This window comes from Alligator mississippiensis, chromosome 5 (assembly GCF_030867095.1).
Source record: "Alligator mississippiensis isolate rAllMis1 chromosome 5, rAllMis1, whole genome shotgun sequence".
Classification (NCBI taxonomy): Eukaryota; Metazoa; Chordata; order Crocodylia; family Alligatoridae; genus Alligator; species Alligator mississippiensis.
In genome coordinates this window covers 29,833,854-29,851,484 of record NC_081828.1, presented here as the reverse complement: position 1 = coordinate 29,851,484, position 17,631 = coordinate 29,833,854, and the positions used below count along the sequence as shown (strand labels likewise).

The 17,631-nt window shown below is 40.9% G+C and overlaps 1 protein-coding gene across 2 annotated transcripts in view; it reads right to left on the bottom strand.

Annotated features, from left to right (window-relative positions):
* HS2ST1 (heparan sulfate 2-O-sulfotransferase 1) overlaps nt 1-17,631 on the bottom strand; it is a 163,365-nt gene that overhangs the window by 9,312 nt on the left and 136,422 nt on the right. For both annotated transcript variants that reach the window (XM_006277500.4, XM_019479098.2), the window contains exons 2-4: nt 11,067-11,305; nt 6,844-6,929; nt 1,791-1,929 (exon numbers count right to left, since the gene is read on the bottom strand). In XM_006277500.4, coding sequence (XP_006277562.1) covers nt 1,791-1,929; nt 6,844-6,929; nt 11,067-11,305 — 464 coding nt within the window. The remainder of the gene's footprint in view (nt 1-1,790; nt 1,930-6,843; nt 6,930-11,066; nt 11,306-17,631) is intronic.

The window sequence follows — 17,631 nt, the reverse complement described above, 5'->3', positions numbered from 1 at the left end:
TTTAGCAGTCAGAGATAAAGCTAATGATTATGGCTTAGTCAACTGTTGAAGTTTCTGATTTGTACGTTCCAAACAAATTAACTGGCACCCCCTTTAGGCAAAGTTTTCTCCAAATGATTTCAAAAGACTGCAGGGACTGCAGTACAGTCTGATTTATTGCAAATAATGATAGAACAACTTGAACTAGAACCAATTTCACCAAATGTGAAATACAAAGTTCTCATGAAACAGTTCAAGTCTACATGGCAATAACCATAATGTAAAAAGCAAATATATTTTTGTTAGCTGTAGTGACATGATGAAAATAAGAGCTCAAATGTCAGAACATACAATTGTTAATGCATTAAGAGGGTTTAAATTGGTATGAATGAGAACTTCCTCCAGCAAGCACAGTATATTCAGAAATGGCATTTTGGGGCTGAGTTTCAACATAGAGGTTCTCAATAACTGCATACCAAATATTCTCAAAAAAATGATTTATTTAATTTCTTTTCTTTTAACACTCTCAGTCCTATAAACTCAGCGTGGATTTGGAGCTAAGATAAGCAATATTTATTTTGCACGTCTTTGTCAGCAAAAAGTTCCAGAGGCCAAGTTACGCTTTCACACAAAAACAGACTAGTTTGTATAAAGGCAGCCTGCTATATTTTTGCTAACGTCTTACTGATACTATACATCCTTGAATCTAGAACTGATACATCCCTTCACCCTGTGCTTTCGAATATTATTGTGCTTGAAAATTTTCCTACTGGCATGCAGTACAGTCAAGTGAGCCGTGCAGGAATGCAATGCCAGTAGATGGTGCCAAAACCCTAACAACAGAGGCGGAGCAATTTCTAACTAAGCAAGGAAGGAGCAGCATCCTCTTCCAGATTAGCATTCTTATGTTTTTCACTGCAATTCTGAAAGTCAGTCAAATTTGCTTCTTAATAAAAACATCTTAATTTTTCTTCTTTTTTGCATAATGCCAATGGTCTGTTTTAATGGTAGCCAAACTTTCTGGCAGGTGTGCCACACATTAACTCTGGACTGTCCCCAAGTACTACTATGTTCCACTTTTCCTGCCCAGTCTGCTGCTCTGCTTCCTTCTTTGTGTTCCCTGTCTGATCTGCTGCTTTGCTTTCTACTCCCTGGCCCTATCTATTACTGTGCTCCCAGTTCCCTTCCAGTTCTGCTGTGTGCCACACGGAGGCTACCCATGCTATTTGTGACACTGCCACAGATTGACCAACCCTCGTCTATGTGATAAAACTTTTCTTTACTATGCTTAATTTTCAGTTTTTCACAGTATTAGCATGAAGCTATTCTTACTGGGTTGCAAACATGGCAGAAAATATTTGTCCCTTTAAAAACTTTGTCTGTTTAGGTTTCCATTGGCATGTTAAAATGAAAAACACATCAACCGAGCTTCAGTTCTGCAACCAAGATTTTTATAAAACTTGTATTTTAGGTCAAATTTTACCTCTCTAAAGACTGTGCACTCTGCAAACATTATGTATTAACTTCCCTTATAAATTTAAGTAGGGTCCAAAGCTACATATTCCAACAATGCATCCATTATAGATGCATAACTGCATCCTTGAATAAACAAGTTATGGAAGGCCAAGGAAGAGGAGTTTTGATTACTTGATTACATAGGAACAACTCTGCAAATACTTTGGAATATTTTTGTTTTAAATAGAAATATTAAGTTGATCAAAACATATTTAAAATTGTTTTTAGATCATATTCAGCATGAAAAAATATGGAAGTAAAGCATAAGGCTTTTTTTTAATTATTTATTTTTTTACCTTTTTATCCCCCTGTTTTCGCCTTCGTAGCCCTGGTCTGTAATCATCTCCAAAGCGCAGAAAGTAGTAATAAGAAACTAGTCGTTCTATAGGATCTCTTATGACATTGATGTAAATTGGTTTCTTTTTAACACCAAATCTGAAATAGGGGGGGAAAAAGTTAATGGCACACCTAAGTTTATCCTTCAGTGCCTCAAAAATTATTTTTAAATGAACAAATGAATTCAATTTTTTTACTAGTACAAGTGAAACTGTATACATGCATAGGATGTTGGAGACAGGAAATTTGATCTTTTACTGCCTGGGAGTTAATGCTTCACGTTATTACTACATTCTATTGTTTGAAAGAACCAAGTACTGTTTAAAAAAAACCAACTGGCTGCAAAGGGTTTTGATAAAAGATCCTCTCTTCCTTGCTCCAGTTACAGTGGATTCCAGAAATGTTAACACTTCCCTCTCTTCTGCCCCCCAAAATCATACACTAGTTGAGTCAAAAAATGCTTTGAGCTTTCTGTTGTTTAAACAACTCATCCCTAGTTGTCGAGCTAGCAATAGTAAAGTTTCCTTAATACATTCAGCCACTGCATATATGGTGCTAAACTACAGGTACAGAAAATGTATCTACAAACATCTTGGCTTAAAAATGATTTCACTCAAATTAGTAACCACATTTCAATACTACAGAAGTCCACAGGAAATTCAATGTTGCAGTTCTGTCTCCTCCTGCTGCCGCCTTTTTTAACTGAGCTATGCAGTGAAGCAGGTGGAATTTCTGGCACAACCCCAATGGACTGTAAGAAAGATGAGACTAAGAGCCTGTCTGTAGTCCTGGTTGATTTAATATGGCTTTGAATATTGAGCATGGGTGCCTGAGAGATTTTTTTTTATAGTGGGTGCCTTTTTCAGTGTGTACACAATTTCAGGAAATTAATTCAACCATGTGCAAATTAAAAAAAAAACGATCAGAAGTAATGAACTGTTAAGTCCAAGTGACTGACAAGAAAGACTCCATTGACCAGAACCAGCTGTATATAATTGCCATCCTAAAATGGAAGATCTGGAGCTGCCTGCAGGGTAATTTCCTCGTTTTTCTCTTCCTTTTGCAGACTTACCAGCTGTATTTTAGGGTGGGAAATAAAGGAAGAAATGAGCAAAAATTAAAATAAAAAACCATTCTAATGTTTTGGGAAGCAGAAGGTATATCCAATATCATGAGCAACTGTAGTACCCTCAAGTGAAACTGGAGACTGGAAAATGTTTGCTTATATTTACATGCAGTGGTAACTGCTAGAGCATTTAATATCAATGATGGATTATTTTCTCTAGCTAAACCAGAGAAACCTTAACAGAGTCTAATTTAAGATGCTCCTCAGTTAGGATAAAAAAAAAATATTTTGTAAAGTTTTAATTTGAAACTTGGTGTTTATAGAGGACTAACCATAAGCTCTTGGGTTGAAAGGATGAAACAGAAATGAAGAAAAGAAGGTGAGAAACAGGAAATAAGAAGAATAAATCAAGCAAAAAGTATTATTCTGAAGCCAAACTAGTTACACAGATATGAACAACATGCGATTTGAGTGGGGAAAGCAGCTATGTGGTCACACTTAGATTGCATCTCCCTAACTGTATGTCACCTAAAAGAATGGTCCTCCATCCCAATTGTATCAATCCAGGGGCAGCACCAGCCTTTTCCAGGTCGGGGGGCTGAGGTAGGCTAATCAGAAAATAGGTGGTGGGGCTGCACAGACAAAGGCAGGACATGAGCGCCGTGAGCTGTGCCTCTATGGCTTTAGCCCCTCCAAGCCCTCCCAGCAACGCCCCTGCATCAATTATACCAAGAGGCACCAAAATATTTAATTAAATGATAAGGTGATGTTTCCCCATCCAATTGGCAAAAAGAAAATAGCATTATGATGGAAAATAGTTATTAAGGAATGAGTGATGGTGGCACCAGAATGGAAAAAAAAAATCCAAGCATTTTTTTTATTATTATTACTGGTAGTAGCATTACTGGGTCAGTGGCATTCTGATTTCCACTCTCGATCATCATAAAAAAACTTGGATTGACCACTTTTCCGGTGGTTCAGTTTCAGCATCGCACAAGAGGCATTTTAAAAATATTTTGGTGAATCAAAGTTTGAGGTCAGTGTTTAACAAGCAGCCATAATCTTTTCTGAAATATTGTATTCTTCACAACGACCACAATGCCAAAGCATACCTCACAGCTTCTTTAAAAGTACAGGTCTTTTGCCAAGAGCAACCACAACACTCAAATATATTATTTTAATAATGAAAATCACAAGTATGAGAAAGCAAGCTGTTGTGGGAAAAAATAAATCATTTAGGTGAAAGGGTAACAAACAGCAAACACAAGGATAATGCAGCCCTGGAGGGAAATATGCATATGAATGAAATTTGTGAAATTGCTTAGATGCCTTTTTAGAGGTAAAATAATAATTTTAGTTGGATAAGTCCTAGTACCTACAAAATATTTGCAGCTTTATGCCATGAATAATGTATAATATAATATCCACTTACTTGTTCATGAGACTTATTCCATTAGGGGGGTTCAATTCAAACAGTTTAATATAGTAGTTTAACTTTTACAAAAAAGATTGGAAAGATAAAGATGCAATTTGATGCACTGTTTTTCCATGTGTTTTAATTTAAAAAAACACAATTAAAATTGTTCTTTCTTGTATCTTTTTGCAATCTTGAATTTTGTATTTCTTGAAATGTCCAATGGTAATTTCCAGCTGCTGGAGTAGCTGTCAGCACTTCCTATCAGATAAGCTATATCAGGATTTTATTGTGCACCCATTTCACCTTATTTTTAAAATATAAGATATAGGTACAAGTAGTAGTGTATGCAAGGGTAGGCATTACTTAAAGCCATAATCAGTTAGAAAACAGGTGGCAGAAATGCAGATAATAAAGTAAGGCATTTTATTTTAATCCATGGACCTAAGGTGGATCTTGCTTAATGCTGAACAATAAGAAAAACCCACAGTAGTTACCACATTATCCAAATGCAAGAAGACTGAATTTAAGATGAACCCCGCATAATTAGATTCCATACATAGAAAATTATAAGTTCATTATAATTTTTCATGTTTAGAATTAACTATTGGAGAGCCATCTTAAATTAGTCTTCCCTCGCACCCCTGCAGTGAGGAAAACAGCAGCAGGGGTAGCAAGCAGCGGGGAAAGCAGCAGTAATGAGGGGGGAGGAGGTAAAGAGCCTTAACCCTGCCCCTTATGTCCCTCCCCTGCCACTTGCTCTGGTGCCTGCCCCCCGGCCACTTGCCCCCTACGCCCTCTGGCCACTTAGCCCTCCCTCGGCATCTTCCCCCCTGCCACTTGTTCCCTCCCTGTCTAGTGCCTGCCACCCCCTTCACCCTCCTCCTCCACCACTGCTCATCATGCAGCAGCCCCAGCTCTGGCCCTGGCCAGGAACAATGGCAGTGGCAGCTCCAGCTCTGGTCCCAGACCCATAGCAGTTCTCCTGTACTATCCCCTGCCACCACACCATCTCCCCTGCACTGCCTCCCTCCTTCACTGCAGTCTTTCCTTTGCGTCACACCACACGGTCTACCCATGTGCCCGCCCTGCCTCATCATGTGGTCTCCCCTGTGTTTTCTATTCCCCAACGCATGAGCCACCTCAAGTCACCTTGGCCCCAGCCAGGCAGTTGTGACAACTCAGGCCCTGGCCTTGGCACTCAAATCCAAGACAAGGTTTTATTTCCCTACTTAATATGGGGGGGGAGGGGAAAGCTTCATCTTGGATTTGAGTAAATATGGTACTGCTGTTCATGCAACACAGCACAATGATGTGGTAGATCAGAGCTCTGTTTTAAGTTTGAGCCTTATGTTAGTCTTATGAAAAGCAAACTTGCCAGATCATGGAAATGTATTGAAAGTCTAAGGACCAGGAGAGTGCATTTTGCAAGGTCTTAGATAACTGTCTGAGGGGAGGACTAGAGGAACAGAAGGGTCAGGGAACATAGGCATATGCCTACTACTCAAGTCATACTAATCAAGTCGCTGGCAATTTTGTTCCTCATTTCAGTGGTGGCAGAATTCAGTTCGAGAAGAGAAACTCTCTAAAATACATTGTTTTCATGTATGGGAGGTTTTTTTTTAAGTGGCCTCAGCACTTATTGCAAGAGTGAATGCTTTAAAACTACAAATCATGGTATATTAAGAAACAAACTGGAAAAAAAAAAGATATGGTGAAAGTAAGAGAGTAAAGGATATATCACTGCAAAGTAATGGAGCTAGACACTAGTTGTGTATTGCTATTTATTGGATGACATGTTTTTGGAACCAGACCGCTTTGAAACCTCTCAGCTGCTAAAGCACATCATCACAAGTTTTCAGAAGAAGTTGGAATTCCCAGAAAGAAGCTCTCCTGTCACCCAAACATGGACTAATATTTCAGACTTGTGAAGACTGTCACAAAACAAGAGTCAATTCTTTGTAGACATGTAACAAAATTGTATTAAAAACCAAAGACAATACTGCTTGTCATTTGGAGGCAATTCAGTGTCTGAAATTTAAAAAATGTACAAATGTCAGATTTTGATCACTAGAGGGCAGTAAGATCCAAGATGGATCAAAAGAATTTACTTAGGGTATGGCAGGCTACACAATTATTCTGTCTGAAGAAGTGGAGCACTTACCAGTTTCAAGATGCTTTCCTAAAAATGCTGTACATGTGCACTTTATCCTGAGTAAGGAAGCTAAACCATGGCCATTTAGCAGCTGTTTCATTCCAGCGTGAGCTGTATCAGTTTAGCTTTGTTTACTTTAGGATAGGACTACACAACACAGTTGCAATGGATGAGCTGACAGGCACCACAAAGAGTAATCACTCTTCATTTAAAAGGGATATAATTGTTGAGTTTGCCCACAGTTAAAGTCACTATACTACACAACCAAAAAACAATAAAACTAATTGATTTTAGAAGGAAGTATGTTAGCCATTTTGTATTTTTAAGAATACAAAAATTACAGACCATTGTAAACTAGCAAATCCTTGGGTAACTTACTTTGCAAAATCCAAATAAGATATATGTCCATGATAAAATCCTGGTTTCATTTCCTTCCAGGAAGTTACATTCTTCACAAATCGCACCTTGAAAAGTAGACAGTAGTAAATATTCCAATACTATTTTGTATGGCTGAAGTTTAGCTTAAATTTGCTCTCTCTTCAATACATATCCGCATAAAGCATTATCATATGGATCTCTTAGTATGAATGCCAAAAAACATGCACCTAACTGAAAAGTACAATTTACAATGGCTAAGTCATTTTAGACATTAATGCATTTAAGAATCAAAAACTACTTAAAAAGAGAACAAAGTAATCAGAAGGACAATTCCAAGACAGGAACATCTAAAATATGACTAATATAAATAACATTTTTGGATGGCCTCACTGATGCACTGTCTGGAGAAAATAAAGAGTTCCTTCAACAAGAAATGATGCTTGATGGATCTGATGAATCTGCATTTAGTTCCTTAAACAGTCTTAAAGATTCTATCAGATTTACCATAACTAAAAGATATATATGTATTTTTTTCCAATGGTATGGAGTGAAACACTAATTTTGTTCTACTTTATTGAAACATAACCTTCCAAACTGATGGTCCGCTTACGCAAAGGGAGCTTTTTAATATTTTGAGAGAACAGCAAACCAGTATTGCAACACTACATTCAATATAAGCTGCGGCTATGTGCTTCTCTGGAGCTTACTTCTGGGTAAAATTCTTTCAAGCCTAAAGGTTTAACATAACAATCTAAATCTAAATCATGGTAAGGCATGGAAGTACCCCTTAGACAACAGCTGGTCAAGTCCTAAGCAGATCTTGACAAAACTTTACAAGGGCTACAAAGAGACCTTACATTCCAAAGATTCAGTAAAAAATAAGAACTTACACATTTCACAACATGATCAAATCAACAAAAGCAATCAAGCAAATCAAGCTGAGGGAACTGTCGAGTGTAACAAGCCATTAGTGCATCTTGGGTAGCAGTGGCCACTGCCAATCTTGCACCCTCTCTAAGCCCGCACCTGGGCCTGGAGCTGTACTTGCTCTAGTTATGCACTACTGGGAACTGCATGATACTGTACTATTGAAGATGCTCAATGAACTGCGCTGGTATTGAATTTGTTGTGGGTACAACTCAAAATGTGGATTCACACAGACACAATTTGGAATCTGGTAACTCAGGGACATCTCCATGCATTGTTCAGAAGAAACCAAACCTAGAAAATGTACTCCTGGGCTAGGGACAGACATTCAAAAAGCCCAAGCCTGAATTGATTCAGTCTTCGAAGGTTAGTCTAACCTGCAGAGACTGAACTGATTTTCAAGTGGATGGACATTCACTTTTCACTTCAGAAATGCAGGCACATGTCTGCAGTGGCTCAGGACAGAAGCCCAGAGGTTCTAGAGAAAGCCCTCCCTTCCTTTCCACTGGGAAGCTGAGCTGGAGGTGGGAAGGGGAGGGGGCATAGCCAGGCCCCAGCAGGCCTGGGTATGACTGAGGAGGGGTTTAAACCTCCACCTTGGCCTGCAGGGTTCGGAGGGCAAGGGCAGAGGGAGCGTGGCTAGACAGGGGCATGGCTAGACTCCCGTGGCAGGGCAGGAGGAGGATTGCCCTTTCCATTGCAGCAGCTCTCTGACAGCCGGCAGCAATCTGGACACACAGCTCCACTACCCTGCCGCAGGGGAAGGACCCTTCTCTCTCCTCCTCCTCCCTCTCCCCTGCTGCTGCGGGGTGGGGATGGGGACTCTGTGCAGTGCTGCCCAGCCCCAGGTGGAGAATCTTCCCCCTCCCCCCCGTCGCCGTGGGGTGGGCAGGGGGGCTCTGTGTGGTGCTGCCTGGCCTGGGTGCAGGGAGTGGTTGTCACTGAGCCACAGCCGTTAGAAAGGGCCTCGCCCCTGCAGCCTGGGCTTAGCCCTGGCCGTGGCAGCTGCATGATGGGGCTGGCTGTGGCTCAGTGACAGGGAAGCTGAGCCCTGTCAGCAAGAGCTGCCTGGCCCAGTGTGCATGGGTGGCAGCTGGCCAGGCAGCAGGCTACCCAGGCTGGGTCAGAGATGCCTCAGGGGCTCGTGTCCATAGTGAGCCCCCGCGGCAGGCAGCTGCTGGCACCTCTGGGCCAGTCTGGGTAGCCTGCTGCCTGGCCAGATGCTGCCCATGTGCGCCAGGCCAGGCTGGTCTCAATGACAGGGCTCAGCTTCCCTGTCACTGAGCCACAGTCGGCCCCACTGTATGGCTGCCTTGGCTGTGGCTGAGCAGGGCCAACCCGGGCTGTGGGGGCAGGGCCCTTTTCCAGTGAATGTGGATCAGTGACCCCACATCCAGGCTATTAAGGCAAAAAAAAGTCTAAATCTTGGCCTCAGATTAATACCATCAGGAAAATATGCCTCAAGGTGCTGTGACACTACCAATAATGTTATATTCAGTTTATACAGGTTCACAGGGAAAAAACCCCAAAGAACCAAAATTTGGGATTTTTGAAGTCAGGAATGTGCATTTGAGAGATCAACTGAGACAAACAATTTAAATGACCACATATGAAAATCAGATAACTGTACATATGACAAGTCCTTATGTATCTATCAGGCACTTGTTCATGTACTTACTACTTCATCTATCAAAGCAATCTGCAATCACATGAACTGAATAGACATACAACGGATTTGTAAAACAATGCCTTGGCTTCTATAAAATATCTCTGAATTTAAAAAAAAGGGATTTAAAACGTGGACAAACTTTGCTTTTTGAATTTTGCAATACCCAGGGAGACAAGAAATAGAAATGAACCAAAAACCTGATGAACAGCAAATCATATCAAATACTTTGTTAGTGTAAGAGTGATGCTGTAGCCATAATGGTCTCATCAAATACTTCGTAATATACCTGTCTTTGGAATTTACATTATACGCTGATATTTCCTAAACAAAGTTTATGCTACTTTCCATTAAAAAAATTGCTTTTGGAGAGTTCATTTTGAGTTATATAAATGTGGTGAGCTGAAAGCCAAAACAAACATAGGCAGATGATATATTATATAAGCATTTACCACTGCCATGCCAATGATGGTCAGTCTTAATTTGACATGTCCCTTCTATTCTAGTCTAGCCAAGAAGCAAATTCATCACAAGGCCTAGGGACAGAAGTTACACATAAACCAGTTTAAGTGATCAGAAACTGGTTTAAACCTGTAACAGAACAGAAGTTCAGTGCACATAAACTACTTTCAAAATGTCCCAAACTGGTTTAAGATAAATTTGGTTGAATGTAGTATCAGACTTAACTGGTTTAAGTCAAATTGGTTTATGAAATTTCTGTCCCAGACCCCTTCCTGGTTCAAGTTAAATCAGAGTCCCCCCCCAGCATCCCAGCATGCTTTGCAGCCCTGGGCTGGGCTGTGCTATCTGCTCCAAAGAGTAGGACTGGCCCTGCCCCTTTGGTCCCGAGCTGGAACAGTGAAGGCTGGCTTACTGGCCCTCTCAAGCAAACCCTGGTTGGGGTTTGGGGCCAGGGAGGTGGGGGGCTTAAACTTCCCTTCCCCTGAGTACGGAGCTGCCCTACCCTGATAAACTTACTGCTGGCTTTGACTGTGGAATACAAATCCCAGAGGCACCTGGAAGCAGGCAGAGGAAGTGATGAGCAACCCTGCAGAGTCCTGCTGCTGTGACTGTGGACTGCACATCTCAGAGACCTTGGGGGCAGCAAGAAAAGGAAGCAAGCACACAGCCCATGCTGGCTATGTGCCAGAGAGCCGTGCTCTAGTGCTCCCCAGCTTCTGGCTTGTGCCACTGAAGGCCTGTGGCTGCATTTCCTGAATCAAAAGTGAATGTCTGTTCATTTGCATATTGGTTCAATCTTTGCAGCTTAGACTAACCTGCAAAGACTGAATCAATTCAGCCTTGGGCCTTTTGACTGTCTGTACTTAGTCAAGTAGTCTAGTAAAAATTAAACCTGTTAAAGAATAAAGTGCTAACTCTCTCCCAGAGCATATTTAATTCTAATTATAAAATGTATTTAATAAGGCTTCAATATCATGACACCTAATTCCATCAAGCCCTCAGTTTGTTTTCAACAGCATCTATGTCTTCTTCATGTTTGTTTCCCCCTCTTCAAACACTCAAAATGCCACCCTCCCTTGAATACTGCTCACCAAAAAATAAGGTATAAAATGTAATCAAAAGCGATGAGAGGGCCAACAAAAAAAATATAATTTCAAATGCAGCTTACCTGATCTTGTAATGACATAACAGGATTATTTTTGGTTGTATTGATATGCAGAACATGGTACTTGTTCCTTGCACAGAGGTCATATGCAATATTTGTGAAAGACGTGCTTGCAGTTTTAGGTACTCGGTTGTAAATGATCACCACATCATCTTCTTCATCCAGAGTTGCATCTGGCCGAGGGCCATCTATTGTATGACGTTGCTCAATTTCTCTGACTTCATGTCTCGCAATAGCCCTTTCTGTGAAAAATACAACACATTAGGCTCTAAATAATGTAGCAGACTGAATTTTATAGTAACACTGTCCTTAGAATTGAAGTGGCAACACAATAACAACATTTGCTTACAATAAAGAACCCATCATATACTAATTAGTTTTAGCATTTTGGATTAAAACTTTCACCATTTTGTTTAAGCTATCTAATCATGCTCAGACAGAGTATACTGACTGGGAGCGGATCCACACTTGAAGGATACAGATTATAACATTAGAAGAAACTACCCTCTTCTTTAAAGAAGTACCTAATGTTTTATCCAAATGGCAATATACAAATTCTGCAGGGCTGTTGAATAATACACATGATATTAGGTAAAAGGAATAGCTAGCTCAGATATTGGAGTCTAGAATATGAATTTTCCAAAACAGCAAAATCATCAACCATATATGGTTGAGTCAATTAACTGTGAAGAGGCACTGAAATTTAGATAAAACTGATGTTGTGCTTATTCCAATTAAAAAACTCCCAAGTGAAAAAATATTACAATGAGCAGCTTTGCAAAAATCCAATTAGATTTATTCATTTCAACTATGATAAGAATAGAGACAGGAGAAGGTTATACACAATTAAAAAATAAGGTGCAAAGTGATCCTGAATATAAAATATATATCAAACACAAGACAGAAAAAGAATTAAAAAAAAACCAAAAACAAGGCCTGTTAAAGGCATGCATTAGAGAAGGGGGTAAACTATTAATAAAGGGCAATGTTCTAGGAGATGGTTCCCTATTCAAAGCATAAAATCCCTTTTGGAAAACGAAACGCAGATTTTTCTGGCACAAATGTATCTTCTCCTACTGCATAACAAACATTTCATGACAATGTAGGCAAGTCAGACAACTTTTTCCCAGCCACTATGTAAAACCAGAAACAGAATCGCATAAGAACTGTAACTGTACGTTTTGTAATCCAATGTGTAACAACAATGCTTGAACCCTTCAGGTGCTTGAAGGCTGCTATTAAATCCTCACTCAGTCTTCTCTGCTCAGGATTAAATAAGCTCAGCTCCCTGAGCCTCTCCTCATAAGTCATGTGACCCAGCCCCTGCACCATTTTTGATGCCCTCTGCTGGACTCTCTCCAATTTGTCCACATCCTTTCTATACTGGGGGCCCAAAACTGGACACAGTACTCCAGATGCAGCCTCACCAGTGCTGAATAGAACAAATAATCACTTCCCTTGATCTGCTGATAACACTTCTACCAATGCAGTCCAGTATGCCGTTAGCCTTCCTGGCAACAAGGGCACACTGTGGGCTCATATTCAGCTTACTGTCCCCTGTAACACCCTGGTCCTTTTCTGCAAAGCTGCTGCTGAGACAATCAGTCCCCAGCTTGTACCAGTGCATGGGATTGTTCCGTCCTAAGTTCAGGACTTTGCATGTGTCCTTATTGAACCTAATTATATTTCTTTTGATCTAATCCTTCAATTTGTCTAAGTCTCTCTCAATCCTAACCCTACCCTCCAGCATATCTAATACTCCCCCTAGCTTGGTGTCATCTACAAACATGCTGAGGGTGTACTCTATTCCATCTTCCAGGTCATGGATGAAAATATTGAACAAAGCTAGCCCTTGGACTGACCCCTGGGGCACTCCACTTGATACTGGTTATCACCTAGGCATCAAGTCATTGACTATTACCCTCTGAGCTTGATGATCCAGCCAGTTGTCTAGCCAGCTTATAGTCCATTCATCCAACCCATACTTCTTTAACTTGCCTGAGAGAATGTTGTGGGAGACCATATCAAAAGCCTTGTAACTCAAGGTAAATTGCATCCACTGCCATTCCCACATCTGCAGACCCAGTCACCTTGTCATAGAAGGCAATCATGTTGGTCAGGCATGACTTGCCCTCAGTGAATCATGCTGAGTGCCCCTAATGTCCTTTGTTTCCTCAGCTCACGACCATTTTTTCTATTTCCAGGCACCTATGGAAATAGCACTTGGGGAGTAGGGAACTCCCAGCTCCCCAGCTCCCACTTCCATGTCCATGGGGCATGCAGCTGGGATGCTTCCTACTCCTCAGCTTCAGGGCCACCCCTCACCCATGCTAGCAGCTGGGGTTTAAGGAATGTTATGCCCCATTCCCAGAATTGCGAGATCTGCCATGCATGTATAGCATGGCAGAACATGTGATTTGGGGAATGGGGCATACAATTATTCAGATCCCAATTGTGCAATTGTCTTAACCTCTCCCTGCAGCCTCAATGTGACCAAATGAATGACAGTTTGCTTTGCCAAATTAGAAACAGTTCTAATCCCATTTGTGACTGAAGTCATCTTGTTTTGCCTTTAAAATTACCTTATTTGCAAAACGGATGAAGGAAACCTTGTCTTTCTCCTAGTTTACAAATATGAGGAACAGGTCAGCTGCTAGAGATTTAAAACAGTGATATGAGAACATATCACTAGTATGAACCTCATGGGCCACCGAGTGCGTCCAATCCTTGTGCCTTCTCCTTATGCCAATGAGAATTCATGGAAAGTTTCTCTGGTCCTTTTTTCTAGCTCATATATGCATGCAATTTTCCAAAAGATATAGGCAGGTGTTGCTGGACCATCAAATATGTGATTGTCATGATGGATATATGACAGCTGAGATATTTACATCAACCCTTCTCTTATCCCATTATTCCCCTACCTACCTCTTCTTCCCTGAGTCTGTCTTCAATATCTGTCTTCCTCTTGTGCTCCTACTAACTCAATCTCTTCTTTATTCTGTTACTTCATCTCTACACTGTAGTCCAAATGTAAATAATTTAAAAACATTCAGAACTATCTAGCTGTGCACACTACTTGCCTATAAAATCATATATTAAAGTTCTCAGGCATTACCATAAAATTTCCATCCTACTCTGTTACAATTTGCCAAGTCTTGTTTTAGATTACAAACTCTTTAATATAGCAACCATTCTTTTCAGGTGCTCATAAAACACAATTCATTCAAATCCTCAATCCTCACTGCAGTCAGTAAGCATCCCCACACTATCATTAAGCAAAAATATGACATAAAAACATATATATCCTCTTCCATGATAAGCTGAGTCCTGAACAAAGTACTTCTGACAGTACTACAGCCAGTGAGAGTCAGTTAGCACGTGACTGGATGAAGTAACTTGGATGCTGGAAAAAATGTAACAACATTAGCACGGTATTCTGTCTATACTTATACAGCCATCTTCTTAGTAGGATAATGAGTCCATGCAGAGTAGCATATTAATACGTCTATACTATTTCTGGCATATAATGGAGTTCCTTTACAGGTAGCTCATTTTTGCTGCATTTCCCCCCCCCGGCTTTCTTTCCTCTTTGTCCCTCTTCTCCCTCATCACTTTGCTGACAAACTTCTTAATCATTGTTGAAAATGAGTAGTAACAGCTTTGCTTGTCATTACTCTGAAGATGCCCACGAAAGCAGGACAGCTGATAGTTCCTTCCTATGTCGGCCAGTATCAGAAAAGATGTGGCACTACTAAACATGGTACAACAGCCATACACAGACACAATGATCCACCCTACTTCACACATCCAGAACATTATGGAAGTAGAACACCATCTCAGAAGACATTGATGAAACAGAAGTCATCAACACACTCTACACAAGTGCAAATGAATAAGAGCAGGGTTTGCATCGTTAATGCAAAGAACTTCAATAAGTCTTGAGTGTCCTGAAGGGAGATAGGATATAGGTAGTAATCTCCACAGGAGACAAAACCTTTAAAGTAGAGGCTCTCAAACTTTTTTCTTATTGCATATCCCCTCTAGATTTACCAGCTGCCCACATACCCCTACCAGCATGTTATATATTTTAACCCCTTAAATGCCAATTATTATTATAATGAAAATTAAATGCACCATTACACAACTTCTCCTGAATACCTCCTAGAGATGCCTTGCATTCCTCCAGGGAGTATGCATACCACAGTGTGAGAACCCCTGCTTTAAGGGCTTGGAAAGAAAATAAACACCTCCCCCCCACTTCTGAAGAAACAGGAGGAGGGTTAAAAGGAAGTAAACTCAAGTTGTCAGGCTTGCACAATGTTGCAAGTAATTCTAGACTGTCACAAGTTTGAAAAACCAATCGGGATATTCAACCTTGAGCGACCCAAAGATGGAGATAACTAGATCAGTGAAGTTATTTTTGAAAGAGAAACATAATGGTAAGCATGAGGTACAATGCCAGCATTCATGATTAGATGTGGCTGGGAGAACCATTTGAAGAATACAGCGTGGAGGTGCAGTCCTAAAAGATGCTACATAGCCACTAAGAGTGCGAGAACAAGAGAAGAAACTAGAATAAGGGGTCTTCCCAGAGAAGGACTAAATATTTCTGCCAGTGTTATTTTAGAAAGACTGAGAAGTTTAGAGTAAACAGCCGGAGGACAGGGATGTATGCATAGCTTTTATACTATTTTGTTTCCTCTAACCCACACATTTCTACTTCGTGACTCTTATTGTTATATAAGCAGTGTAGGGCTGTGCGAAACAGCTGTGTTTCGATTCAGTTTCAGATTTGGCCATTTCAGAGGACAGTGATTCATTTAGGTGTTTCGGATCACTGTCCTGTTTTGTTTTGGCCGAATCTGTTTTGAGTGGGCTGCAAGGGAAGCTTCGCACAGCCCTACTCAGCAGGTGGGACTTGGGGCCAGGTGCTGCAGAGCCCTAGTGGGGAGCAGGATGGGGCCGTGGGTGGCTTATCCGGGGGAGGCCCGCTGCCCTCCCTGCAGGCAGAGACCCCCATGCAGATCTCCGATTCCTGTCACGTCGGGTCGCAGGGCAGGGAAGCCGTGCAGAGCAGCAAGCAAGCCTGTTGGTCCTTGCCGCGTGATCTGGCTCCGCAGGGAGCAGTGTATCGGTGCTGCATGGGGTGGGCAGTGGCAGAGAGGAGACCCCAGCGTGGATCTCTGCTTCCTGAGAAGCCATGTCAGAAATTGCTAGCTCTTAGTTCTCACTCTTTTTGACTACAGAAAAATACAGTTTTTACTTGAGTCTAAGACAAGGTTCCCCCCCCCCCCAAACTTAGATTCGTGTATGAAGTGTGGGGGTGTGGGGGAGGGAGGGGGTTAGGTGGTTGCTGCAGCTTGGACTCTGACCCTGAGCCTGGGTTTGGGCCAAAGTCAGACCCACAGCAGCCTCCTGCCCCTCCCCCCTCCATTTGCCCTCTGCAGCTTCTGCTCTCCCCTTGGCCCTATCTCCCCATTCCCTGCCAGGTGAAGCTTGGCTCCAGCTTGGGCAGGATTCCCTCCTAGGCATGAAGTACAGGAAACCCCCATCCCCTGCCTGGCCAATCAGCAGCGGTGCCTTCATCTCCACCCTTCAGCTCATAAGAAAGAAAGTCTCCCAACTGACAGTCCTAAAACTCAATCGTGGTTAAAAGGACTTGTCTACACAGAAACTGGATTGATTTGACTCATTTTTATTTTAAATCAACATCAGTTATTTCTTTTTCACCTGAGATAAATTCTGCAGACCAAAATAATTCCATTTGGAACATGTCCACTGTCCCATTGCCTTCATTTTAAAAACTTGGCTCTGTAATCAATACTGATAACTAAAGAGATGCAAGCCAGATATTAAACCAGAATAAAGATCGTCTTCATACAATTTTGAACTAGTTAATCTAAAATGTTACAATCATATCTATGGCAAAACAAATACAACTTTGACTACAGGTCTTGCTCATGATTACTTAATACACAGCTATGTTGATACACAAGAAATATATTTCCAGCTCACGCTCTTTGATGTGCCAGCTCTTAACATTAAATAGAATAAAAAGCAGTGAAACCTTTGTGTCATTAAAACAAATAGGTATGATTCAGTTCATACAAGAAACAGATCAATTCAGTCCCTTTTAAGAAAAGAACTGCACTTTAAACCTATTATGGAAGCTTGCAGCCTCAACCTTATATTCATTTCCCTTTTCCAAACTATAATGGAAAAATTATTCCCTATCTTCAGTGAAAAGATCTGTGTGTGTCTTATGTGCAAGACTTCATTTGATTTCAATAGGAATCTGAGCACAAAATAGGTCAGATATGTAGCATAGAATGAACAAAAGATTTTTTTGTCCTTCCCCAGCAGAATGGACTAACTGCTGGAATCTGGAAGTTAAAACACACCATTGATGAAAGACATCAGAACTACAAGTAGCTATGAAGATAAGTCTCCTTAGTCTAAAAACCAATTTAAAAGAATTATTTTAATAAAAAAAATAACTATTGAATCTAATAATTGCAGTTTTCTTTAGAAATGCATAACATTCCTCTCATGTTGAAGAAAAACCTTT